The sequence below is a fragment of the Cyanistes caeruleus genome, chromosome 2 (assembly GCF_971803275.1).
Source record: "Cyanistes caeruleus chromosome 2, bCyaCae1.hap1.1, whole genome shotgun sequence".
NCBI lineage: Eukaryota > Metazoa > Chordata > Aves > Passeriformes > Paridae > Cyanistes > Cyanistes caeruleus.
The window spans coordinates 11,502,510-11,528,721 of record NC_141702.1 but is presented as its reverse complement, the minus strand read 5'-3'; the positions used below and the strand labels follow the sequence as shown (position 1 = coordinate 11,528,721).

At 39.2% G+C, this 26,212-nt stretch overlaps 1 protein-coding gene across 2 annotated transcripts in view; it reads left to right on the top strand.

Moving 5' to 3' along the window:
- VSNL1 (visinin like 1) overlaps positions 1-26,212 on the top strand; it is an 82,955-nt gene that overhangs the window by 24,844 nt on the left and 31,899 nt on the right. For both annotated transcript variants that reach the window (XM_086875818.1, XM_086875819.1), the window contains exon 2: positions 12,772-12,938. In XM_086875818.1, coding sequence (XP_086731944.1) covers positions 12,777-12,938 — 162 coding nt within the window. In that variant the 5' untranslated portion in view covers positions 12,772-12,776. The remainder of the gene's footprint in view (positions 1-12,771; positions 12,939-26,212) is intronic.

Below are 26,212 nucleotides of genomic sequence, written 5' to 3'. Positions count from 1 at the left end.
AACATGTTAATTACTAACATGTTAATTAATGAGGAAACACCAGGTAATAGTTATATGCATTATTGCTTTTTGATGCTGGGCTTGCCAACGTAATAGAGTCTGCACTAAAGAACTCACGTTCTCAGTCTGTACTGAAGGCATATTAAAATTGGAATCAGTTTTGTGCTTTACAACAGAAATTGAGTTGGAAGCTCTGGAAGAGGAATCTCCTAGAGAAGGGAGAACAGTTGTCAGTGAATACTTCTAAATTCAGTCCTGGTGGGACCAGTTCAGTTTCACACATTCCCAGCTTTGATCTTTTTGCTCTGATATCCGCTAAGGATATCAAGGTTGAAAAATGAGATCAACTGTGATTTGGACCTCTTGTGCATTATTCTGTGAAATAGCAGAGGGGAGTTGGTAGTGCTGGGTTAATGGTTGGACTCGATTTTCCAGCCAGCATTCTGTGGTTCTGTGTATGGATCTGGGATGTGGATGGATCAGAGGCACAAAGAGCAGGTGAGTTGGCAGCTCTGCTTTGGGCACTGCTGACACAGAGCTGGCTGCACTGGCCCTCTTTGCTGGTTGGGTGTGTGCTTGCTGGGGTGGGCAGGAGGCTCAGGGCTCGGTGTCTAACACAGCATTGCACAGAGTGTCACTGTGTTCAGCGACAGCAGGAACACCTTATTTCCCTCCCAGCTTTCAGATGCTGCCTACATAGCATAAGTGGGGATTAAGGGAAGGCCAGCATTTTTCATAGACTCCAGAGGGAGAGCCTTTAGATATAAGCTTGATGAATCAGTTTCTCTGCAATGACTTTTTTCTCTGCTATATAAACAGGGCACTGCAGCATTTAACTGTCAGGTTCAGGTTGGTGGTGGGAGTCGGTCTCTTTGCTCAGGTAACAAGTGACAGGGTGAGATGAAACAGCCTCAAGTTGCATTTGAAGAAGTTTAGATTCGATATGAAATTTCTTCACTCCAAGGGTGGTCAGACATTGGAATAGGCTGCCCAGAGAAGCAGTGGTGTCAGCATTCCTGTAAGTGTTGTAAAGGCACACGGATGTGTCACTTGGGGACATGCTTTAGTGGTGAACACAGTGCTGGGGTAATGGTTGGAATTGATCTTAGACATTTTTCCCAGGGTAAAGATTCTATGATTCTAAGTTATCTGTCTAAGTCTGGAGGACACAGTCTCATTTGGGTGACCCATCTGCTTAAGCAGAGGTGTCTAGTGCCACCTGAAAGGACCTGAGGCGTCTGAGATACCCAGGTGGGACACCCTGTGTCACTTCAGCTGCGTTAACTGGAGTGGCTTAAGTCATACCAGTGGTACCTGTTAGGGCATCTCGTCCTTGTTACCAACTTGCCAGCTTAGAGCTAGACTGAAGGAACTAAAATGTTACTTCAAATGAGCCATCCAACCACTCTATGTAAAATTTTTACATTTATTCCAAACCATAATAACAAAAGTGATGAAAAAAAATGTTGCATTTCATAGTAGTGCAAAGAAAGAATTTTTATTTGAAAGTTCTACCTTGGGGAAAACATTTTCAGCTTTTCTCTTGCTTTCTGTCATAGTCAAGGCTACTTCTGATTAAATTTTAGGTACCTTTTTCCTGTCCAGGCTGTGTACGTGATTCATCTGTTCACTCGTTTGTATGAGTAACATTTTTGTTCAACCCTCAGTGTTCAACTCAAAGGTGTAAAGCCATTGATTTCGTTCTGCAGAATTATGATTCATCTTTTCAGTAATATATTTCCTCTGCATTTAATCAGGCTCCATCTGAAGCAGTCACAAGGGATAGTTCTGACGATTCATTTATAATGAATTTGGGGCGAGCATTGCGCCAGTGGATCACTGGCCACAATGATGCAAACACTTTATTTTGACTTTGAAAGGTTTTTAGTAAAACAAAAGGCTGTAATCTGCTTTCCTGCTAACCACTCCTGTTAACATCAGCTGTAACACAGGCATGTGGATTTTAGTAATGTAGTGTTTAGCTCATAGGTCAAAATGATCTGTTGAAATCAGCTCATGCACAGGAGTAAGCCAGCCAACACCAGGGTCTGGGGTGCTCCTCTTCATGCAGAAATGGAATGGAAACAAAGGTTTGAAGTGTGCCTGTATGTGTTAACTTACATTTATTTCAGTTATCGCAACGCTATTTATAGATCGTGATTTTGATATCACTGCTCAGAGTTTTACTCCATCCTTTGCAAGTCACACATCATCTGTGTGTCATCAGTTGTCATCACAGGATACATCACAGCATGAACTAGATGAAAAAGAGATCCTCTCACTGCTGTGTGAGTTGAGAACAGAGAGAAACCAGTCTGAGCTGTGGTCTTGGTTGCTGTTATTCCCAGCAGACTGCAGGAGGGCCACACGGTGTTCACTGCTTCTCCCTGAGAATCCAGAGCAGTGAGACAGGGCCTTGCACCAGTGGACATGGCTGCTGAAGGGACTCTGTTGGGTAAAGGGGGAACTGGATATTAGAGATGAGTTGGAGAAATTAATATAGCATTTAGATGGTAAGAGTGAAATTTGTTGAGAAAATATATTTAACAATAATAAAAAAGATTTTTCTTAGAGGCCAGGACTTTACTTTGTTAAGAGCTATATTGAGGAAAAAGGTGGAAATTACAAGGGTATAATGAAACAATCCTGAACAATTTGATCTCTGCCATTCAGCTATTTAAAACTATTCTGGTTTGTGGGGGCCTGGAAAAGACCAGAAGAGAGTTTTTCCACTGCTGTGGTGGAAGTAAACAGCATTGTGGGAAGGATTGCATTTGGTTCACCCACATGTTGCACGTGTAGTGACATTAATCACACCTGAATTAGTGTTGTGATGCATAGGAATAACAACTGACTTTGGCAAATGTATGCCTCACTTCCCTAGTGAGATCAGGAACAGCATAGGTTAGATGGGATGGATTTTTTAGGAGGTGGGATCTTCCTTGCGTCACTTTAAGCATTTAGAAATCCAGTTTCAGATCTAAGAAGGTTTACAGGGCTGCCTCTACAAGTGGCAGAAAGAAAGAGACGCTTGCTGATTCATTCCATCTTAAAATACACATGCATATATTCATCCTGCCTCTTTCAGACATCTCCCTCTGCACGGGGTGAATCATTGAAATTTCTGCCCCCCTCCATTGACTGCAGAGGGACCAAAGACAACTGACTTTTTAAACAGCAAAGATTTGATCTAGCCACCTTTGCAGAAGGCAAAGTTATTGTTTAAGAGTTGTGATGAGGAATATGGATATAAGTGAAGACTGAAGTATGTACTATTAAGTAAAGACAATGACTTATGAGTCAGAGGTGCAGTCCTAAAAAGGCACCTGATGGATTCAAGCTCAAAATGAGGCTGGGAGGTGAACAGTATAAGTACTTCTTGGTAAGCATATCAACTTAGGGAATTTGGCTTTGCACATATCAAACAGAAGAGTAAAATTATGTTTCAAACAATAGAACAAGCTGATATCAAATAAGACATCCTGTAATTTAAGTGGAGAGAAAGCACGGGGTTTTTTTATAGCATGATATTACTTTTTCATAGCATTGTGACAGCATAAATGAATATTTATTTATAAACAAATGAAAACCAAGGAAAAAAATTGTTCATGTATGTAAATGAAGTCAAGGCAGTGGCTAAAGTCTAAAAAACCTTATCCCCAAACATGAACCTTCAATAATCTTTATCTCAAAGAAAAGCAGCATTTTAATTGATGCTAGAATTGACACTAGTTTCTACAAATTGACAAAAAAAATCAGTTTCTCGGGCAGAAGAAATGATACAGTTTGGCATAAGAAAACTAAATAGTTGTTTAGATGTAGACTGGTTCCATAACACTTGAAGATACTCAAGGAAGCTATAATGTTCAGGCATGCCCTGTCAATCTTCCCCCCAAAAAGAGGCATTTACAGCAACTATCCCAGAAAAGGTGTAGTACTGGATATTGGATAGATCTCTGACATATCTAAAATTGTATAAAACACTTGAATTATAGAAAAGGCTTGAAATGCAAGGCTCAGAAAATGATCTTTGTGTAATGCTGCTGTGTGATTTGTTCCAGTAGCCACTTGAAGTGATAATGTCCAGGAGGTTACAGATTTCTCATCTCATGAGGAAAAGCCTAGTGGAAACCATATTCTAGAATAAAACCTCAGAGAAAGCAATCAAAAACTCATGTTTCATATAAGGTACAAAACAAATTTGTCACAGCAATCAAGGCTCTGATGTTGGAGCATTTTGGATAATTAGGTGATTGCAATGGTGCTCACCATATGAATTATCAGAGAAAGGTAAATATCCTGCAGGCATTTTAAGGTTATTATTTACAAGGACAAAATTTACTGGACAATGGTCCAGTGAGGAAAATACTCATTCCATTGCTGGAAAATCAAATCTTCCTCCTCAAATCACACCTCCTTGTTACTTACTGATCACCACTGTCTATAGACACTGGACCAATAGCAACTATGGCAACAGATTTACTCACGTATGTGTCTGACACTCAGCATTAACAAGCTGATTGTTCTCTTCAGAAATTAATCACTAAATTCTGTAGAACATATAAACCACTAAATTTTATTGAAATATTGGAAAAGAAGTGGGCTTTGAAGAAAATAAACCACAAACAAACAAGTTTGAGCTATGATGTATCAAACCCAGATAACGGAGGTAAGGGGGAAGCAAAAATTTTCTTAAAGACAACTGAGCATTCAGAGCCTAAGCCTTCTCCAGAAATGTGGACACTCCTCTGTGTCTAAAAGAGCCTGAGAGAAAGAGCAAGCAAAAGAAGAATTTTGTCCCTGTACCTTCCAAGTCTAAATAAGTGTTAGAGCCTGGAAAATCTTCTGAGCACTTGTGTCTCACTGAACAACTCAAGTTAAGTTACACTTTGTCCCGTCATCTGTGTCCACTTGTAAAGGAGGAAAGCCAGCTATCACTTTCTGTAAGCAATTTCCCAATCCAAATGAGAGAAGGGAGCAGAAATGAGACCCTGCCATGTCACTCAGACCGTGTCTGCAGGTTTGCTTCTACCCAAGCTGCTGGCTTCAGCATCGGGCTTTGGATAGAGCCCTACTGTGACTCACAGGACTGCAGCAACAGTGGAGCTACTTGTGGGTCTGGAATTGCCCTTCATTTTCATGTTGCAAATGTAAATAACAGCCTTTTGCTTTATTCCAGAATTAACAGAAAACAAGTACATACTTTTAATGAAATAAGCTCAATGTTAGTTTTCTACTCAGAGAGAAAAATCCTACATATCAGTCATTGTTATGTTAGAGCACCCCCCCTGTACAGGTTTTACCCTTTCAAATGCTTTTTTTATTGCTTGAATCTAATTGAATATCCATCTCATTTCAAATAAAATTTAAAAATATATCTCTCTTCTTTTGCTTAAACCTCTTTTCTGCATTTATTATTCAATTTGGTTGGATAATTGCATTCCTTAATGCCATTACTCTCTATTTTCCTCCATTTCTTTTACAGAGAGAGATTACAGGCCTGAATCTGATATTTGGTAAAGCCAGTAAAGTAATCTGAAATCACTGGATTTATTCCAATTTTTGCTGTAGTGCCACATAAATCAGAACCTAGCCTGTTTTTTCATCCATAGTTTGAAGTTTATGTTATCAGCAGTAAATCACGACTGCTTCTAATTTCAGTATGGTGCTACACAAACACAGAATCACAGAATGGGTCAGGTTGGAAGGGACTGTAGTGGGACATGGAGTCCTGCTCAGGTTCATCCCAGAGCACATGGCACAGGATTGTGTCCAGATGGTTCTTGAATATCTCCAGTGAGGGAGACTCCACAGCCTCTGGGCAATCTGTTCCAGTGCTTGGTCACCTGCACAATAAAGAAGTTATTCCTCATATACACATACATGTTAATTCTTATTTTTTGGTCATGGCAGGTTAAAAACTTGAAATAGAGCCCTAAGTTTTGTATGAAGGGGGAAGACTGTGTAGTGCTCAGCCCCACTTATCAGGGTCAGCTAGAGTGGGGCCACTGTGCTTGGCATTGCCCAGCCCCGTTTGGCTGTCACTGTTTTGGGTACCTCCTGCCCCTGGTACTGCTGCCAGTGTCTGGCATGATGCTCCTTGCCTGCCTTTTCCATCCTGACAGCAAGCACCTGGAGGTGGATTGCTTTCATCTTCCACTCCTACAGGTTGTTGCAGTCCTTCTTTCTTGTGGGCAAAGTGCAGCTGTGGAGCTGCTCTGTATTTGATGTTCTGAGCAAAGAGCAGGAAGATGGAACTGAGCTGTGTGAGGCAGTTCTTACCTTGGGGGAGTTTGGATGCCATGACATGATGAAGTAAAGGCTATTGAGGAGGATTGGCTTACGGGAGAGACAGTGAAAGGAGAAAGTCCCTTCTAAGCTGACTGACCCCGTTTTCAGGAGGTTTATAGTGTAGGACTGAGATCATGTCCAAATCTTAAGAGCTGGTATCATGCCTCAGTGCCAGAACCTCCTCTAACATATCTTCATCATTTGCATGTCTTGGGAGAAAAAAAGAGCTTTCCTGAGTGGTTCTACTATGCAAAGTGTAGGGCAGGGCTCAGCATCATCCCTGTTTCATGCAGGCTGACTTAGAAATAGTGTTGACAACTGATGTGAAGAGATGCTTCACTAATAGGTTAGGGAAATTATAATTGTATAACAATTTGGGATGGAAGGGAACTTACAGATCATCTAGCTCCCCTTCCATGGGTAAGGAACCTTCCCTAGAGCAGGTTGGCTATGGCCCCATCCAACCTGGCTTTGAGCACTTTCAGGGGTGGGACATCCACAACTTTTCTGAACAGCATGTTCCAGTGCCTCACCACCCTTACTGTAAAATATCTCTTCCTTATATCCAGGGTAAATGTACCTTCTTTTAGCTGAAAACTAGTGCCCTTTTTCATGTCATTACAGCCCCAAGAAAAGAGTCTCTCTCCATGAGGATGGAAAAATTTCTCCTGTTTTCCAAACATATAGTTCCTTGGACACTTATTTCACTGGGGCTTTGGGTATGAGGCTGTTGTTTGTTTTGTGTGTGAAAGACAGACTTTAGCTCCAAATTTCTTCTGTGAAATAATAAATGCATTGGAAGGAATGAGGCATCTGTGTGGCTTGATAGCCTCTCTATCTATCCTTCATGCTGGCATTAGTAGACAAAAGGCAGTATCTGACACAGCCTGAAGAGAAAGGAACAATGCTGGGAGTTGTTAGGAGTCATAGTTATCAGCACAAAGCTGGAAATTTGATAAACAGTCTGCTTAAAAATCATGTGAATATTATTCTGCTATTGTAGATTGTAGACATTGGTCTCTGCTTTCCCCAGCATTAATTGTTTGGGGTTTTGTTACCCCTATATGTGTGTGCATGTTGGAGTCTATACACTGATGTGCCGTTTATAGATTTGCATTGTGTCAAAGACTGCAAAGACGCCCACCACTCTTGCTTGCTCAATGCCTGGATTTCACATGTCATCCCCAGGAGTCAGCACGTTCCTGTGGGAGCTTGTGGGCTGGGAGTGGGCAGAGGGGTGGGGATGAACCACAGTTTTCCTTCCAGCCTAATGAGTGCCTGCCAGCACAGCTGAGCTGGCAAAGTGAGTGTTGTCATTTGCTTCTGGCATAGTCCACACAATTCATTCCCACTTCCCAAAGCCAGGGAAGAGCAAGAAAAACATGCACTATACAAGGGAATTCATTTAATGCACAGACCTCACGGGGCTGCAGAGGTATTGGCTGACTACCAGCGACCTCAGCTCCTGCAGAATTGCTGGGAAAGTGAGTGTGTGAGCATGGGCAGGTGTCAAAGCAGCCAGAGTACATGGGAATAAGTTGGGGTAGCCTAAATCACTTTGGTGCTTGTGCCCAGGGTTACGAGGTGAATCTTTCTGCACTTCTGTAATCAGTGAGGGGAGGGAGGTGGCTTGACTCACCAGTATCTCTTCTCCAAAGGCTGCCTTGGAGGAGCACTTTTCCTCTCAGCTACCCATATGGGAATTTAGTGAAATTAGGCAGCTACTGTGGATATCAAAAACAGGCAGTGTGACGGCCCCATTTAATTTAAAACACATTCCTGTGTTTCACAGAATGATAGAATCACCAAGATTTCAGGGGGCTTACAAAGATGCTCAAGTTCAAGCCCCTGCTCAAGTATGGTCAACTACAGATGATTGCTCGGAGTTGTGTCCAGTTGGGTTTAAAATACCTCCAAGGATGGAAACTCCACAACCTTTCTGGGTAATCTGTTTCAGTGTTGGATCACCTGCTCAGTAAAGAAATGTTTTCTAACATCAAGACAGAATTTCCTGAAATCGAATTTGTGTCCATTGTCACTTGTCTCACTGGGCACCCCTGAGAGGAGGCTGGTTCTGCTGTCTTTGCTCCCTCATTGGGTATTTAGACCCACACTGATTAAGACCTCCTGAGCCTTCTCTCCTACAGGTTGAACAGCCCCAGCCCTCTCAGACTTTCTTTGTGTAACCTGTGCTCATCACCTTTGTGGCTCTTTGCTGGAGCCCAGTAAATCCGTGTCTGTCTGGTGCATGGAACCCAGCACTGACCTGGGGAATGGTGAGAGGTGTCTCAGCAGGGCTGAGCAGAGGGGAGCAATCACCTCCCTCAGACTGCTGGCAGCACTTTTCTAATGCAATTTGGAAAGACAATGGGTTTATGTAACTATGTCTAAAGAAAGTAAGCAAAACAACACAAGGCTGGGTTTTAGGGACACTGTTGAACATTGTTGGTGCTATCTTCTCAGTGGAATTTGGGTCATTTTTCAGTACAAATAGGAGATCTTTGGCAGCACTTAGTTTACTCTTCCTTAGGAACAGCCAGAGTTCCATTTGTTTGCTCTTGGTCCCTTTGAACACTGAGCACATACCAAGGAGGCCGAAGGGGAATGAAAGGAGAGGAAAGAAGGCTGGGAATGGAGCTGTGTAAACAACACTTTGGGGGGTCTTTTGAAATCATTAAACAGCAAACAAGATTCTGTAAGTCATGTTTTACTATTCAAATTTGCTATTCACGAGTGTGTGTGGGACACATGATAGCATTGCAGGAATTATATCAAACAAACAGAACCAGGCCTTGAAGCTGCAGGAGCTGTCTGGTGTGGGCCTCCTCAGGTAAAGAGCAGGCAGATCCATCCTCACATTGTCCCTGCCTGCTGCTGGCACAGCCTGGACTGCTTTTAGCTTTGGCTGTTAAATAAAATTCCATCTTTTACATCTGACCTTCCTATGGACCTGTAAAAGCAACAATTAAGGTGTTACTTAATGAAATAATGGAGTAGACTACTATTTCTGAAAAGCAGTTTTCTCTGGATGGCTGACAGCCTTTTTAAGTGTTTCAGAAAAGGGATATGTTTTTAAACTCAACCTTCATTGTTCTTGCTAGTTTTTGCACAATAGTGGAGTTTTAGTGTTTTTCTTGATCTCCAGTTTGGATTGTGTTGCCCTTGCTAGTGTAAATAACCATTCTCATGCCAGAGTAACCTCACAGGGAGCAGACTTGACATTATATCAATGCTATGTGGCACTCACCTGCCTGGTTCCTTGGTTATCATGAATCTCTCTCCCATATCAACCTTTTTGTTTTTTTCTTTCATGATTTCTTGCCGGAAAACACAACTGAGTATGAATAGCTGTGCTTGGATTTTCACATTGCATGGTTGGAAATATAGCACTTAGAAGCAAATTTATAGTTGAAAATGATAAAATTTACTAAACAAAAAAACTTGCAGAGTGATCTTTCCTCCTCTTGAGATCTTAGTGATTGTGCAGCTGTTCTCTCCTGTCTTTTCCTAAGGCATATTTGTAGATTTTTACAAGGAAAAAGCATGTTTGGGAAACTGTGATTGTAAGTTAATTAAAAATAGTTTTAATTTTAGAAAACTAAATGTGTTGGCAGTAGCATACTCATTGCTAATGGGTGATTGTACTTTTTCAATAATAATAAGAGATTCAATAAAGCTCTAGAAGATGTTAGGATATGATTAAGCAGATAATCCATGTATTTGATTTTATTCCCAAATAAGATGGATCTCTCAGACCCAGAAGTCTGAGTTGATATTTTATAATTATGTGAGACTCTTGAGCTTTCTTGCAGATTGCAATTCAGTTCTGTAAGAAAAGAGCTTTAAAACATGAAGAAAGAACGACTGCTTCTAATTCCAGGAAGGCATTGTGACCAGCTTGGTCAGTTTGCTCACTCTGTCGCAAACAGAGCCCAGCAGATCATGCACCATGCTGTGCTGGAGCAGCAAGTAAGAGTACAGAACCCAGCAGTCACAAATTATACCTTTCTCAAATACTGCTTTGGTTCTGTGGAAAAAATAGTTTCTGAGAGTGTTTATCAAAATGCCAGCTGTGGTTTTTCTTTACGAGAGGATATTCTGTGCTGAGGTACATCAGAAATGGCTGAAAAGGTGTTTGGCACTTAGTGGACAACATGTGACAGAAAAATGGCAAAATTAGGGACCTGGATCACAGAGACAAAAAGCTGGTGACTTGTTTCTCTGACTCTGATGATAGGTTATGTGTGGATATATGTCTTTATTCATACATATCTCATATTCTTACACACATGCAGATCCACTCCATGCTCTGTAGATGTTCTACAGTGGATTATGCTCACATCAGTGAAAACAGCATAGGCACCTCTGGCAGATGTGGCTGAGATTCACAGTTCTTTTCCACCTCTCTGTAGTGCCAAGGGCTGTAAAGCTAATAGATAAAAAAGCTAAAGATAAAAAAGCTTCTCTAACAGAAGAGTGGTCAGTTAAAACAATCTGATCTTTGCCCATTTAGGATGCTTTTTTTTTTTCATCCATAAATATTGTTGAGTTAAATACTTACGGGGGTATGAATCCAGGTGAAGAGTCAAGCAAAAGCACAACTGGCAAAATTAGGAGAGAAAACAATAGCTTGTTGAATCTACCTAGGATAGTTATTATAACTGCTGAGTATCTTTAGGGGTTTTCTGGGTCCTAAGCAAAGCACCTTATGACTGCAAAAGCTAACAGAATGTCAATAAAATAAAAAAAAACAGAAGTAAATATGCCCCATAAAGAATAAAACAAATTTTTTTAAGTCACTGTTTCTTGTAAAAGCCATCTGAGTTGGAGCTAGAGCAATAACTACATTAATATACTTTAATCTCCACAGGATTTAAATTCAGAATATGACAAACTGGGTCAATGTCGTACATGAGAAGATGGGGACTTCAGAGATGAGGCTGGGGCAGTTGCTCTAAATACCGTAAATTGCAAACCCATCATTTAGTCAAAATAGCTGATTTCTGGACATCTGCATGCTCTCACATATTTGTGCTAAGTTTATCAAATGTGTGAACAGGAGCTTGGCAGAGCCTCAAAGTAAGTTTAGAGCATGGAGTAAGTTTAGACCAGGGAGGACCATGGCCAAAAGTGAGAGGGGCCATGAGGTCTTTTAGGAACAGACCTGGTGCTGCTGGCACTGTGGCACCAGGGGATGTGCTGACCACACACAGACACTGGGGGGAATAATTAACTTTGCACCTGCTCAAGGAATGTTCCCATAAAGGAAATTATATAAATATATTCATTTGTTGGAAGAGAACAATGCATGTCCTTCTGAGGAGAAAGTAACTTCTGCTTTGAAATAGGGGAAGATGCCAAAAGCAATAGATAAAAATCAGGAATGGGTGGTGATATGAACTAGAAATCAATGCATTCAGTGTGGTGCAGTCATTAGACACAGATGCTATACTGGAGATAAAAAAGGAAATGCAAAGCTGGGCTCTGGAAAGAAATTATTCATCGCTTTGCAGTTCTCTACGGGACAAGTTAAGTGCTGTCTGTCATCTGATTAAAAAGTAACTGAAATGTATCTGTTGTGAAAAAAACTAGAAAAATTGGTAAAAGTTAAAGATGGGGTTTTCTCTAATGTTCTCTCAAAGGACATCTTTGGTCAAATGTTAAAGAGCCTGAAAGTATTTCAAAGGACCAGCATGGAATTACTTTATTTATCTACACACACACACACACAAATTTTGCATTTCTGTTTTATATTTAAGGGTATACTAAATGTATATAAAAAATGCAGTGAATATCTTCAGAGTTAATGGTGATGAAATGTAAACAGTGATGAAATATTAACCATATGTTTATCAATTTTTCATTAAATATATAAATATACATCTATTTATACTGATGTGTGTATATATATATACATGTACATGTACAAATGTGTAGGAATTAAATTTATGTTTCCAGTTTGGTTTCATCATTTTTTGAGACCAAGTTTGTGGACTCTTGCATTGCCTGCTCCCAGTGGAATACCTAATTCTGTGTGTTACAAGTGTGTCTGTCCAAGCCTTGGACATGTGGAGGACTAGCTGCTAATGTAGCTGTCATATCAGAAACTGTTTTCAAGACAGAGAGGTATTCTGTGGACATCCCTGAATCTGTGACATGTTTTGTTACATTCAAAGGAAAGAACAAGTAATCTTTTTCAATCTTATTGTAAAGAAAAGCTGTAAATTGCCTAATTTTAAGGTAAATGAATAGTATGTCTCCAGGCCATAAGATTCCTAAATGAAAGAAGAACGTTGCTTTTTTCACTATTTCAGCCTCCAATAATCATGCAGAACTTAGGTTCATGTTCACTAGCAAATTTGTGAAGTTGCATTTGAATGAAAGCAGCAGTGAATGCAAAACAATTGTTCAAGTTATGTGGTTAATTCCAGTTTAAAGTGTTCACATTTGGCTAATTGCATTCATTTATTTCTTCTTAAGGCAAAATGGGGAAACAAAATAGTAAGCTGGCCCCTGAGGTGATGGAGGATCTGGTGAAGAGCACGGAGTTCAATGAACACGAGCTAAAACAGTGGTACAAAGGCTTTCTAAAGGACTGTCCAAGTGGTAGACTGAACCTTGAGGAGTTTCAGCAGCTCTACGTAAAAGTAAGTTGTTCACTAAGTTATTTGTTAACTTAAAAGTAAGTTATTTGACTGTAGAAAAAGTTATGAGGTAACTTAAAGCAAACATATGATGCAGAGCTGCTGGTCATTTAGACTGAGGAATAACTTTGGAGAAGCAATGGTGGGGATGAGGCAATGAGTGGGAAGTGTTACCCTCATCACACCAGTGATTTGTGTAACTATAGTGACCAGAACCAAAAAAAACCCCAAAAAACCTGTGATTTATTCACAAGAAATATAATACATTCTCTGTGCTCTGAAATTCATGGACATCATTCACCTTCAAAGGATGGCCGTGGTTCTGTTCAATATAAACCAAGTGATTGCTGGACATACTTATATAAAGTGGTGAAGTTTAATGCCAGTATGACCTGCAGATAAATTATGCACTGTGCACAAAGGATTTCAGCCATAAATTTTAGGTATTGCATTTATTTTTTTCCCTGCTGTCACTTTTTTCTTGTTTTATTGGGAAGGGAAAGCAGGCTGATCTGTTTACTTTCTCCTTATTTTCCATTACTTTGTCACGTTCAATGCAGTCTTTCCCTTACATTTATTATGTATTTATTCTGTAACAAGAAGAACATGGGGGTAGCATAAAAAATGTATTCATGTTACAAAGATAATTATATTTTAATTCAGAATTGAGTGTCAGCCTAAAGGTCAGAGACTTCAAAGTAATGTTAATTAGGAGAAATATTGAATGGCAGTGATGAACTGTAGGATCAGAACAGCTCATAAATACAATGTGAGGCTGAATAAAAATAAAGCAGACGTTCAAATGTAAGCAGTTAATATTGAGCACACTGGCAATTTTTGCAGACATGTGGGACTGTTGTTTCCTTCAAATGCATGCTACAGTTCTTTCCTAAATTTCTTCAGTGTTGAACCAGATCACTCTGCAAACCCTTCTTTCTAATGAATTGTTCTAGCAAAAACTTATAATTCAGCTTACACAAATAAGCTCCTGTCTTCATATTTTAATATTTATGGCTGAAGAAGATGTTGCCTTGCAATCCTATTCTTATTAAACAAATAAGTTTGTAATTAATTATATTTTCAGATTAAAGAATTTGTACAGCCTCAGGTGTTGTGCTTGTTTATAAATAAGTTTATAAATAAGTTCAATTTTAAACAGTACTCACTGCACATCCAGCAAGAGCAGACATCCAGTCATTTCTCATACATGTTTGTGGAAAAAATAAACAGTCTTTAAAAAATTCTTAAAAAGTGTGTTTCTCTTCAGAAAATCATTTCTTTTTGGAAAATCACAGTAAAGGTGTTTTGGGGTATTTTTATTGTTTTGTTTTGATGTTTAGTTCTTTTTTGTTTGTTTGTTTGTTTTGTTTTGTTTATTTAAGTTTTGTTTTGTTTTGTTGTTGCAGGTTTGGTTTTGGTTTGGTTTTTTTGGTTGGTTTTTTTGGTTTTTGGTGGAGTGGTGTTTTTTGGTTTTGTTTTTTTTTTTATTATTTTGTATGCTGTGAGGAAAAAACCCATCTGAAAATAGCTCATAACTCCCAGGACTTCCTTCCTCCAAATGGGTGCTTGAAGCATTCATAGATATCTCACAAGATACTTTACTCATGAAGACACATCAGAGAGTAAATTCAATATCATGTTTGCAGAGATGGTAATGCAAAAAATAACATGAAGAGCGCAAGCAGTATTTTGCTCTTGATATTTGAAGACAGCTCTGTAATCTTACTAAACTGCAATATCCAACTTTTAGTTTTATGGCCTCATGTATCTTTAGACATGGACATCAAATATGATTCTCTCCCTTGCTTTGGTAGTTGTGGGGTTTGATTTTCGCTCTGTAATGGCACTGCCATATATTTAGTCCATTTTATTGTCATCCTATATTTAATGTCTATATGGGGCAAAATACTAATTTGGTGAGGAGAAATATGATTATCTGTAGTAAATCCAGAGTTTTACTTCTCTCTTTGTGGCAGAAATGCCTGTAAAATACTGTCTCTGAGGAGCTCATAGTTCGAGTGTTGGGCATGGTGGCGACTTCTCCTGTGCAGGACGTTCTGTCTGCCCCAGCTTCTGGCTGCAGATAAACCCCCAGATGTGAAATCTGATCTTTCCAGGAGCAGCCACCAGCAGGAGACCTGAATCATTATGATTACATTTATAACATTTCAGTTCACTTAAAGTATATTCAGGGTGAAAATGCATGAAGTATGTATTGATTCATAATTCCTCTGCATAAATTTATAGTTGGGAGGGATGACATTTATCTGTTGGTCTGAACTGGATTTTATTGAGGAAGATTTCCATAGATCAATATATTTTGAAAATAAATACAGGAGTTGCCTCTATTTCCAGTTCATTTTGACCTAAGATGACATTGTTTCTTTGTTTGTGACATCTGTGGGGTGCTTTTTCATGTGTGTTGATTAAAAGGGGTTGGTCATCTAACTTAGATGCAAAGGAAACTCCTTATTGTTTTTACTCACACACAGTAGAATACATCCTCATCCTAAACAGACAAAACATTTTATATTAGCAATACTTGGAGATGAATTTCCTGGTTATCTGCACTTCTCTTCCATCAGAACTGCAAAGTGCATGCACAGTCTTGGGACATAGAAACTGTTTGGGGTTTTTTTTTTATGAAACATAACTAGATGAGTCTTAGATGTTCACACCTGAAGTGTTACTGTATCTAATTCCTGCTAATTAGCTTGAGTGGGTCTGAAAGGGAACATCCAGAACCTGTGTGATGTGGATGTCAGGCCCTCAACATGAGCCCTTCCAACTTTACCTATTGGCATCAATTGTACTGTGCTGTTTACTGATGCAGATGAAGACTGTATTGACTGAAGGGGGAATTACTCTAGTTTGGCTTGGAATTTGCTATTGAAGTTTCCATTATGAATACAAATCATCCAGTGCTTAAAATAAGTAGCAGTTATACCAATGGACTCCACAGAAAAATTATTTGCAGCACTTTTAGTGGAAGTATCTATAAAAATATTTAGTCAAGAATACCTCTTTTGAATAAGCAGCTAATATGCAGAAATATACTTTATACTATTGCATATAACATTTTCTATTGCATTTAACATTTTCTGCAATATCATAGGTTCATTGAAAATACTGGTCCATTTTTTTGGTGGATAGATTCTTCTTGGGATACAAAATCTCTGGCAAATTGTTTGGGCTCGTGTTTCCCTCCATGGCACTGAATGAAGTACTGCTTCTGCAATATTTTAAATAGTTTATTGAAGAGTTGGTTATATACTGCAAGTCCAGAGCCACAAAGAGTCCTAAATACTGAAACACTGAGTTAGCTGTCCTGACAGTCTGCACAGAGCATGGGAGGGGGAGAAATCTGTGGATAGCATTCTGAGAAAGCTAAAAACTCGAGCCAGCTTTTGTAAGAAATGTGAAAAACCATGAGGCATTGCTCAGGACAGGAACTGGTGCTAAATTCTAAGTTTCTCCAGAGTATGGGAGTTGCATCTTCCTACTGCAGAGAATCATCTAAACAGTAGGAAAAGCAAAATCAACTGACTGGAGTCCTTTTGCTTTCTCTCTTAAGTGACAAAAATAATGTAATTGCCCTACCTTTATCACAGTAGTTTATGTACTCTTTAAGCTGTAGAAAACTGAATCAGTTAGAGGAAGAGCATTGCCAGCAGGTCGAGGGATGTGATCCTGCCCCTCTACTCAGCCCTGGTGAGTATCTGGAGATGTGTGTCCATTCCTGGGCTCCTCAGGACAAGAGGGAGAGGGAGCTCCTGAAGCGGGTCCGGCAGAGGGTGACAATGATGAAGGGACTGGAGCATCTCTGTTATGAAGAAAAGCTGAGGGAGCTGGGCCTGTTCAGCTTTGAGAAGAGATAACTGAGAGGGGATCTCAGTTTGTGGGTATCTGGGAAGGTGTCAAGAGGATGGACCAGGCTCTGCTCCGTGGTACCCAGCAACAGGACAAGAGGCAGAAAGTGATGCACGGGAAGTTTCACCTGAATATGAGGAAGAAATTCCTTACTGTGCAGTGACCACACACTGGAACAGATTGCCCAGAGCAGCTGGAGAGTCCCTCTCACTAGAGATATTCCAGAAGCCTCTGGATGCACTTCTGTGCCGTGTGCTCTGGGATGACCCTGCTCAAGCAGAGAGGTTGAACCAACTGATCTGCTGTGGTGTCTTCCAGCTTTACCCATTCTGTGAATTATCATGTCTCTGTTTGAATCTGCGCTGCTTGCCCTTTCATTTATCTACCTGTGATGAGATAAGACCTTCTGGGCTGCTGGCAATATCCCAATTAACCTCTTTTTTTGTAGGAAGTAGCATCAGCTGAGCTGGAACCTAGAATTTCCTTCTTCAAAGAGAATACCCTAACTGTTAAGCTTAATCCTTACTGACTGGCTTAATTTTCCTTTTTCTCTCCTGAAAAGTCCTTAATTCTTTTATCTTGCATAAAACTTCATTAGCATTGCAGGCAGAGAGCTAAGAAATTAATATACAAAACTGTCATTAAAATAAAAAATACAAATAAAAACCTCTTGACTGTTCCTATCATTCTTTAGGGTTTCTTGCAGTCTAGAGGGCCAAATACATTTTCCTTCAGATCTTTTGAATTCACTGGGTTTAGATGAATCTGCCCTGGAGTGTGTAAGTGCATAATCACTGCTAATATTCATAGGAATTATGCATATTTATTAAGTGGAAAATAGGCTTCTGTGTTGTGATACTTCTTGGAACTGGGTCACTGAACATGAGAAACATATCCCTGCTTTAATAGAAACAAAAACCAATGGTCCTTTAACAGGAAGAGTAGAGTTAGGAATGATCATGATATAATGCTAATGTTAAATAAAGTAACTTACTCTGTGAATTTATTGCACCAATATTATTTAGATGTTTTGGAGTTTTATAGATAACTTTTAAATGAAGGAAAAAAAAGAAAAAAGAATGCTATTTTATTAATTAGAATCAAATGGTGTGTCATATTTTTTGCTTCTATCTCACATTTCCGGCCTTGAAGGAATTGATTTCTAGTCCTTCATTTTAATATGCGTAGAACAAAAGAATCTCAAAAATCTATTGAAATTTAAGTGGGTGTATTTGCAGCCTCTTTCAAGACAGACTAGCATCTTTCTAAAGATGGCACAGAGCTCCTCAAAATATCAGGTTAGAGCTGGATTTCAGGCTTTCAGTGGCTGTAAAAAAGTAGGAAGGCACAGCTGTGTTTACAGATGTCCCAAACATAGATGCAGTTGTACTGGCAGAAACTGATGTTTCCTGGGATCATCTCCTAACTGGTAGAGCTGTGCTGGTTTTATGAGTGTCCTTTGGCCACTTAAGCTCTCCCTATAACAGGAATACTTTTAAGGTATCTTATACCATGTTAAATATATTATGCCAAATATAATTGATATATTTAGCATATTATACCAATCCTGTGTTACTGTAGAACTGCACCATGTCCTGGAATAATGTAGATTATAAAAAATACTGATTTATCTACCCACACAGTGATTTTAGCCTTGTTGCTACATTCCAGAAGATCACATCTGGTGTGCCAGCAGTATTCCTGGACAATATGACAGGATATTTGCTTGCATGAATCACCTAAACTTAACTGCAACACAGAAAACATCATATATATTCATTTATAAAGATGACTCTAAAAAAATCTTTAAACTTGTTAATATTACTGCCGTGCTATTGAATTTTTCAAACTGATGTGGAATAAGAAAAATAATACTGTTGTTTTAGAATTTTTTGATGCAAAAAAAATAGAGCAACAGAGAGCACTGGTTTGGAGACATCACAATAAAGAGCAGTGCATATCTAGATAGGCAGATAGAGTCTGGAAAGGAATTACAGTAACATTGCTGGCCTCAGTAGAAGTATTGCTTGTGGGAGGTTGTAAAACAGTTGATGAGGTAGAGATTCTTAATGCATTCCTTAAGCACTTAATACCAATCTGCACATCTGAGACAATTACTGTAAGTCATTAGAAAGAAATTCTCTTTTTCACCAGAGGTTCAGTGAAGTTGCTATGAAAATAAAATTAATATAGCAGAATCTAAATGGCAGTGTGCTGAAAAGCAACTGTGCTTGTGGTCCAGCACTGTCACTGGGGAGTGCTTTCCAGGATGAGCAATGTGCTTGGAGCTCCAAAGCTGTATTAAAATTGGGTTCTGGTAACTTTAAAAGTGATTGCAATTTCTTTTCAAACAGGATTTGACTAAAAAAAGAGTCATGGTCTTGTTGCCTGGATGTTTTCCATAAAAAACTGCTTTTGCCATTATTCTTTTTCTTCTCCTTACAGGCATGAATAGGCAGGTGCTGTGCCAAAATGCAGGTCTAGTCCTGAACCACATAAAAGGTTTATTATATATTTCAAACAGAAGCTGAGATTGTGCTCCATGCATTTTAAAACAAAGGGCCAGAATGCTTATTACTTATAAAACCTAAATCAAACAAACCCTGAAGGCAGTGTTAGCTTAGATGACTTTGAGCAATTCAGGGAAGGGGACGATACTGGTAACGTGCCTTTGCTGCATTTCTGTCTCTGTGCTGATCCCAGGAAAAATAATGTCTGGGCTTAATGTTGTTCTGTGGAACAGATTTTAAAATCTGTCTTTAGTAAATAGAGCTTTAGAGATCAGCAACCATCCTGAAAAACAAAATACAGTAAATAAACATGGATTCTCATTTAAGCTGCAAAGCAAATTGAAAACAGTTATTTCCAGAAGAGGACCAGCATGCAGAGTAGCAAACAGTTCTGAAAATATGGCTGTGAATCAAAACACTGTCTACTAAGAGCCTCTAACAATGTGGAATGGAGTCAGTTTAGATTGAAACACTAATCTCAGTGAAGCTAATGGGAGTTTTCATTCCTGATCCTTACTTAAGCGCTTAGGGCTGTGCTGAGCTCCCGAAATTGTTTATCTTTGTGAGACCCGAGTGCTGTGAAGTCTGGTGCAAGCTCCATTAACTCTTTGTGTCCAGTCCTACAAGCTGGATCTGGAGAGCTCCTCTCATCAGGTCTGAAGATGTGCACATTGGGACCTGTCATGTAAAGGCAGCAATGGTTTAAACACTATGTCTGGAGGGAAGGGGTGAAAGTTTCAAAGGCAAAGAAGGTTGAGTCCTTTTCTCCTTGCTAATTTTAGAGGCTAAAATACTTTCTTTTATTTTTTATTTTTTTTTGCTTCTGGTGCAGAGCATATAATGGCCCATATCCCCTAGACAGTCTCCTCTGAAGACTCTAAATCTGGGAAATGAGGAAGTCACACAATTTTAAGAGATGAAATCTAAACAGCTAAATCTTAATTTCTCTAAACAGTAGCTTGTGGAGCATCCAGGCTAGTGGAATGGACCTTCCTAATGCTTGAACAAATCAGTAACATATGCTGACACTGTCTGGAGGAATCATGGTCACAGGAATCCAAAAAGCAGTCCAACTGTCCAAAGGCATCTTCAGGGTGTACAGAGTCAGCGGATGTGTGGGAACGCAAAGATTTAGTCCAAACCTCTGATTATTACCAAGTATTGAATATAACTGTAATTCTGTGGCTATATGTGGTTCTTGGAAACATTTAAAACTGACTTCCAATGCATTGAAGAGAGTACATCCAGACAGGACATGGTGATCCAGCCTAGGATGCTTAAAAATATCACCATTTACATTCATGCCCCAGTTTCCACTGTAGTCTGATAAAAGAATGCAGGCTGGGTAAATTTTCCAACAATAACATGCAAATTACTTTCACTTCATCTTTTATTTTGAAGGAAACTCACCAGTTCCCAAAACTGTCATGCATTTTTATAAGAGACCTTCTTCCTTTGCAGCTCACCTTTGATCTATGTTTTATTCCTCTGAGAAATCAAAACAATGAATTTGGGATACTGTGATTATTTCTGAAGCAAAGTGCTGAATTCATTAACGAGGTTATCTGAAGGGTAATAAAGGAGCACTGCAGCTTGGATGGGGAGAGCCATTGCTAACACAAAGAGCGAAAGAGCTCAAAGAAAAAGAACAGTGAACTGTCAGCACCACGTCCCATAGCTGTTATCACGTTCAGATCTACTATTTGCTGTAGCAGTGCTTATTTTACCATTGTTACATAGTCCTCACAGCAGCTGTCAAGACTGATCAGTGGTTCACAACCTCTACACAATCTGTTGCACAAGTCAAGTGTTTCAGACTTTTGTCATCCTGAAACTTCTGCTTCCTCCCTTCCTTTATCCTACCTCAGTGCTTTCCTTCTCATCACAAGGAAGGCTATTCACAAAACCTTGTGAAAGTCCTTGAGGATGTGCAGAAGAGAGAGACAGAGGTAATAGTGACTGTGCTTCTTTCAGAGATCTTCCCTTCTCTTGCAATCAAGTAAAATCGTCATGAATGAAGCACATAAAGTCTCTATATTATGTATGAACGGTTGAAATACTAAAATTTTAAACCATTTGCTTGATGTTTTTAGCAAAGTCAGGGTTGAAATTACTTAATGGGTCAAAATATAAATGCCCTTTACTTCATTTCTTTGGAGCAAGGCTGTGTTCTTTTTTCCTAGAGAATGGCTTGGCAATGCCTTCCTGGAGTTATACATGCACATAACAGTATGACACTTCTGGCCAGATGTTAATCAAATATCTGGTTTAGATCTACACTGGTTTTTGTGCTTTGTAGTTAAAGTGTGACCATGTCTTAGTGGAAACCTGTATTTTAGTCCTTCAGTGACCTGGATTCTGAAATGCAGATCATCCTTTTAGGATGATACTAGCCTTATTCTGAAGGCTAGTAAGCATGTGTTCTAGTTACTTGAGGCAAAGTGAGCTAGGGTCTTACAGGGACTTTTTCTTTTCACATTTCTTGAACTACAAACATTTCTGTTTGTTTGATATATATAAAAAAACTGTTTAGTTTCACAGGGTTCCTGAAGGAACCATTAAACCAGGGCACTTCATTTCAGCACTGGAAGGAATTACTGTGATAAATTTTTTTTTAAAATTTTTAACACTGAGGTGCTTTCCTCTAGTATCAAAGTGTGCTTTCAATATCTCACTTGTGCACAAGACCTGAAGCTGAAAACAGCATTCTCATTTCATAAGGTATGGACAGGAGCTTGGTGCTCTGAACCCCATCCCTGCACCTCTCTGTGCCATATCAGACTCCGTGCCTCACCTTCTCCTTCCTCTCTCCTCCCAGGAAACTCATCAGTTCTGCAGAAATTAAATTTACCATGCTAATATGTACTTGATGGAGTAAGTCACTGTAGCTAGGTGTGAAGATCTCAAACTTTAAAGAGGACTCATTAGTGAGTGAACCATGGTGCTCACAGCCAGGCACTGCCTGTGTCAGCCCGCTCCGTCTGCTTGTGGTGTGCTGAGATGGCAAATCACTGCAACACCTGCTGCTGGGGGGAGCTAATGAAACAAGAAGTGCTTTTTCAGGGTACTGTGGAATGGAAAAGCATTTGGGAGCTCAGTTAGTTATCAAGTCAAACAGTTTTTATTCTCATGTAGACATTAGTTGACATTCCAGTTAGATTTCTACCGCTTGTAGTCTGAACACTTCAGTACCTTGGGATATCAACTTCCTTTTTCTTCAATGAGAGTAAATTTCCATCTTTTCACTTTTAATTAAGGCTCATAGGAATAGACTATTTACACTGACAAATCTAATGATTGCTGAGTTGAGATGATATACTGCTACCTGGCATGAGAATTAGGTAAATATCTTAATTTTATATTCAATCACAAAGAAAGCAAAATTAGAAGAACATAGGATTTGGAAGATATAGTAATCAACAGAAGGAGAATTAGACAGGAGGAGATTTTGCCATTTTACTAAAATACGTTTGAAACATTCTCAGAAAATGTGGTGTGGAATCCAGGTTAAGAAGATTTGAAGGTTGGCTCTCTGATTGCATGAATAGCCTGGAATGGAACATGCAGCTCTAAATAAAATCTCCCTGTAGTCCAGAGAAAGAGCAGTATATACAAAAGTGTAAATCAATACTGCAGTTCACATCAAAGTGAAGATCAATTGGGGATTATTTCCATGTTAACAAAAAAAGGAATTAAAAAATCCTATGCCATTAATTGAAATAAAATTGTATGTGAACCTTGTCAGCAGCTTTCAGGAGTATATTGAATTATGGAGTTATTTCTAGATGCCTCTAGAGGTCCCCTTTCATTTGGTAGGATATACTCTAGGATTGCTGTTATCCCTTACTAGATTACACACCTCTAAGCATACTTATGACTCTTCACAGTTTCCTTTGACAGATATCCTCAAGTTTTCTCCTCCCTGTCAAGCCCATCAGGAAGGATACATGAATTTTGGCAATGTGGTTCCTGTCCCTGGTGCTAATACCAGATACACAGGGACTGATCAAAGGGAACAGTCCTTGAATTTGCTTTTGTGTTCACTGGCCCCAGCGTGTACTGCTAATGTCCTTGTTGGCTATACCTGTGTCTCTCTTCTAGATGCCTTGTTGGTTCTGAAAAACATTAATTGTGTTCGTGTTTATTAACGTAGCAGTTACTGTGGCCGCATTTTGTGTGTTGGTGAGTTAATTATAGCTTAAAACATTTAACTGAAATGATGGAGTTGTTTAAGAATGGATCAGCTAAAACAAGAAATTGTGTTGTGAAAGCCTCACAGGACATCAGAGGTATGAGGATTAATTTAGGGGATGTACTTCCTCCTAGCATGGATCTGTTTTTACCAGATAAACTCCAGCCAGCTGCTTTTCATCCAGCTGCTAAATGCTGGTCTCTGGAAGGTGATGCTCTTTGGGTGTGGTCCTGGTGAAATGCAGATGTCCTTAGCTTCCTTCTGAGCCTTTTTATCCACACACACATGCCTTAGCCTCTGCAGGAAAGGATGGAGCTGTGAAATCACTGCTTCCCACCTACCCTCTGCTTCCCACTTAGCCTCTTACCCACACCTTGGCAGCTCAGGTGCTGTCCCCTCTGCTCAATTAACAATGCTAATTTCATTCAGGAGGAAAACACATCTCCTTTCCTCAGGGTCCAATTTCTACATTTCTGTGCAAAGCATCTTCAGCACATTGAGTCTTATATTGCATGTGGGTTGGTACATTCAGTACAAACATTATACACACATTAAACTTCTTGATTAGGGTAAGTGATTTAGGTGGCAATCACTTTGGAGCTCACAGTTGCTTAGTGATGACCACATCCCACAGTTTCCTTAGAGGAATACAGTGGTAGTATATCTAGAGCCACAGAAAGATACAGCTGAGCATCATTAGTTTTTACTTCATGCACAGTTGTTTTCATCTTATCTCTTCTGTTGCACATTTGTACAGAACAAGGGATGAATTAACACTATTTATTACTCTTAGAAGTCAAACTTCCCAATCCTTTATATTTAAAAATTTTAGTTCTTTATTTATTTTTAGATATAATTTTTCCATACATGATGCTTGTTGATTGTGGTTTTTTAAAACAAAGGATTTTTTAAAACTTCAGATAACACCTGGACTGAGGAAGGTACACTTTCTGAGATCTATATTGTGTTTCTTAAAAACCCAGCAAGAAAACTGTGGTTAAAGCCTAGAAGAGTAAGCTGAAAATTTTAGTTTATAATAGTAATAATAATTTTTAATTGTAAAGGTACTATATTAGCCCTGGCTTGAAGAAGCAATTATTTATCTGCTGATTAGTTCCTGCCACAATTAAATACAGTATGTGACAAGGGAAACCAAACAAGTTGGTGGCCTTATGTTGGAATTGCTTGCTCAGTGCCGCAGATTAGTCCCTATGATGTATTAGTCTATCCACTCATTTATTTTTAAGAATCTTTTTCCCAGGAGCTTTTCTGTATAGCAGGAGAATGGTGTTTAATGGACCTGAGGTTTTCACAGAGACATAAGTTCTGGGGTTATTCTAAGTTAGGGCCAAGAATTGTAGGAATAAGGTTATTTCTGCTTCCTGTATCTACTACCCTGGTGTATCTTTGAAACATGAAAAATCATGAGAAAGAGCACATGCTCTGGAACAACCTGAAAGGAAATATGAAAATGAAAATTTTCATTTCAGAAAATTTAGTTTCTCATACAGAAAATCACCAGCAGGTCCACAGCAATAAAAGAGAGTAAAAAAATACTGCTAACAAAAGGTAACTGCTCATCTTTGTATCCAGCAGTTTCTTTTAGAGGGATGTACATTTTTTGTTACTTCTCTGTAAGAATAATGACATTTTTCCAAAGAAATTAAATCTGTTGCCAAAGAATGAATTGAATACATTCAGTATAAAAATTACATTAACTTGTAGCCAAATTCATTAAAGAGACAAGAATCAAAATTATTAATTTGGCACACAAGCTTCTAATAATTCTATAGAAGTGGACTATCTGTGGGAAATTGGCTCTTGAGGTCTATTCAGAAGGCAATTGTCAGTGGGAAAAAAAAAAAAAACAACAACTGTATTCTGGCTGTCCAAGGCTGGAATTTTTTTCTGCACAGGCACAATAAATAGTTTTTGCTAGAAATAAAAAGACTGCCAAATCAACCTATCTGAATAAAAAGTATGTTGTGCTTTACACATGGGAAAAGTGCTCCAGAACAGTTAATCCCTACAAAAACATTATCCCTGGATTATCACCAGTAGTACTTGCCTTCAGGCACTTTTCAGTTATTTGTTTCCATTTTCTATACATGTACCCAGTGTTTTTATTTCCACATGACTGTTCATCTCAATCATTTTCTTTGCTCTCCTCTATTCTGGGCTCGTGTGTGTGCATCTTACATGTTGCCAGTGTACTTTGGGCTATATTTACGTTTCCAGATTCACAGAAATATTGTTCTCCAGATAATGCTGTGAAAGCCAGTACATGGTCCTAAAAGGACCGCAGATTTCTGTGGAGTGGCCCATGTCACTGCAAAATACACCAGTGGACAGGAATACTTTTATCTTTTCTCCTTCCCTTTTGTACAGACACGATATAAAATCCCGTGGTAGTCCTGTGAGAGCTGACGTGGCTGCCTGGCTGAAGAAGCCTCTCCCAGGATTTACTGCTGGCACGTTGGTGCAATAGCTGGGTCAAGGGACAGCTGAAGTCGTGTTGCTATGCAGACAGGATGTCTTGGAGACAAAAGAAAAACAGAGGGAGAAAGAAACTCTTTACAAGAAAATGCAGTTACTGTGTGGATCACTTACTGTTTAAGCAAAGGGAGTGGGAACAGTGCAAGTCACATCTACAGTGGAGTGGAAGCATTATGGTGGGGGGGTAAGAGTTTGACCAAAGTGAGGGT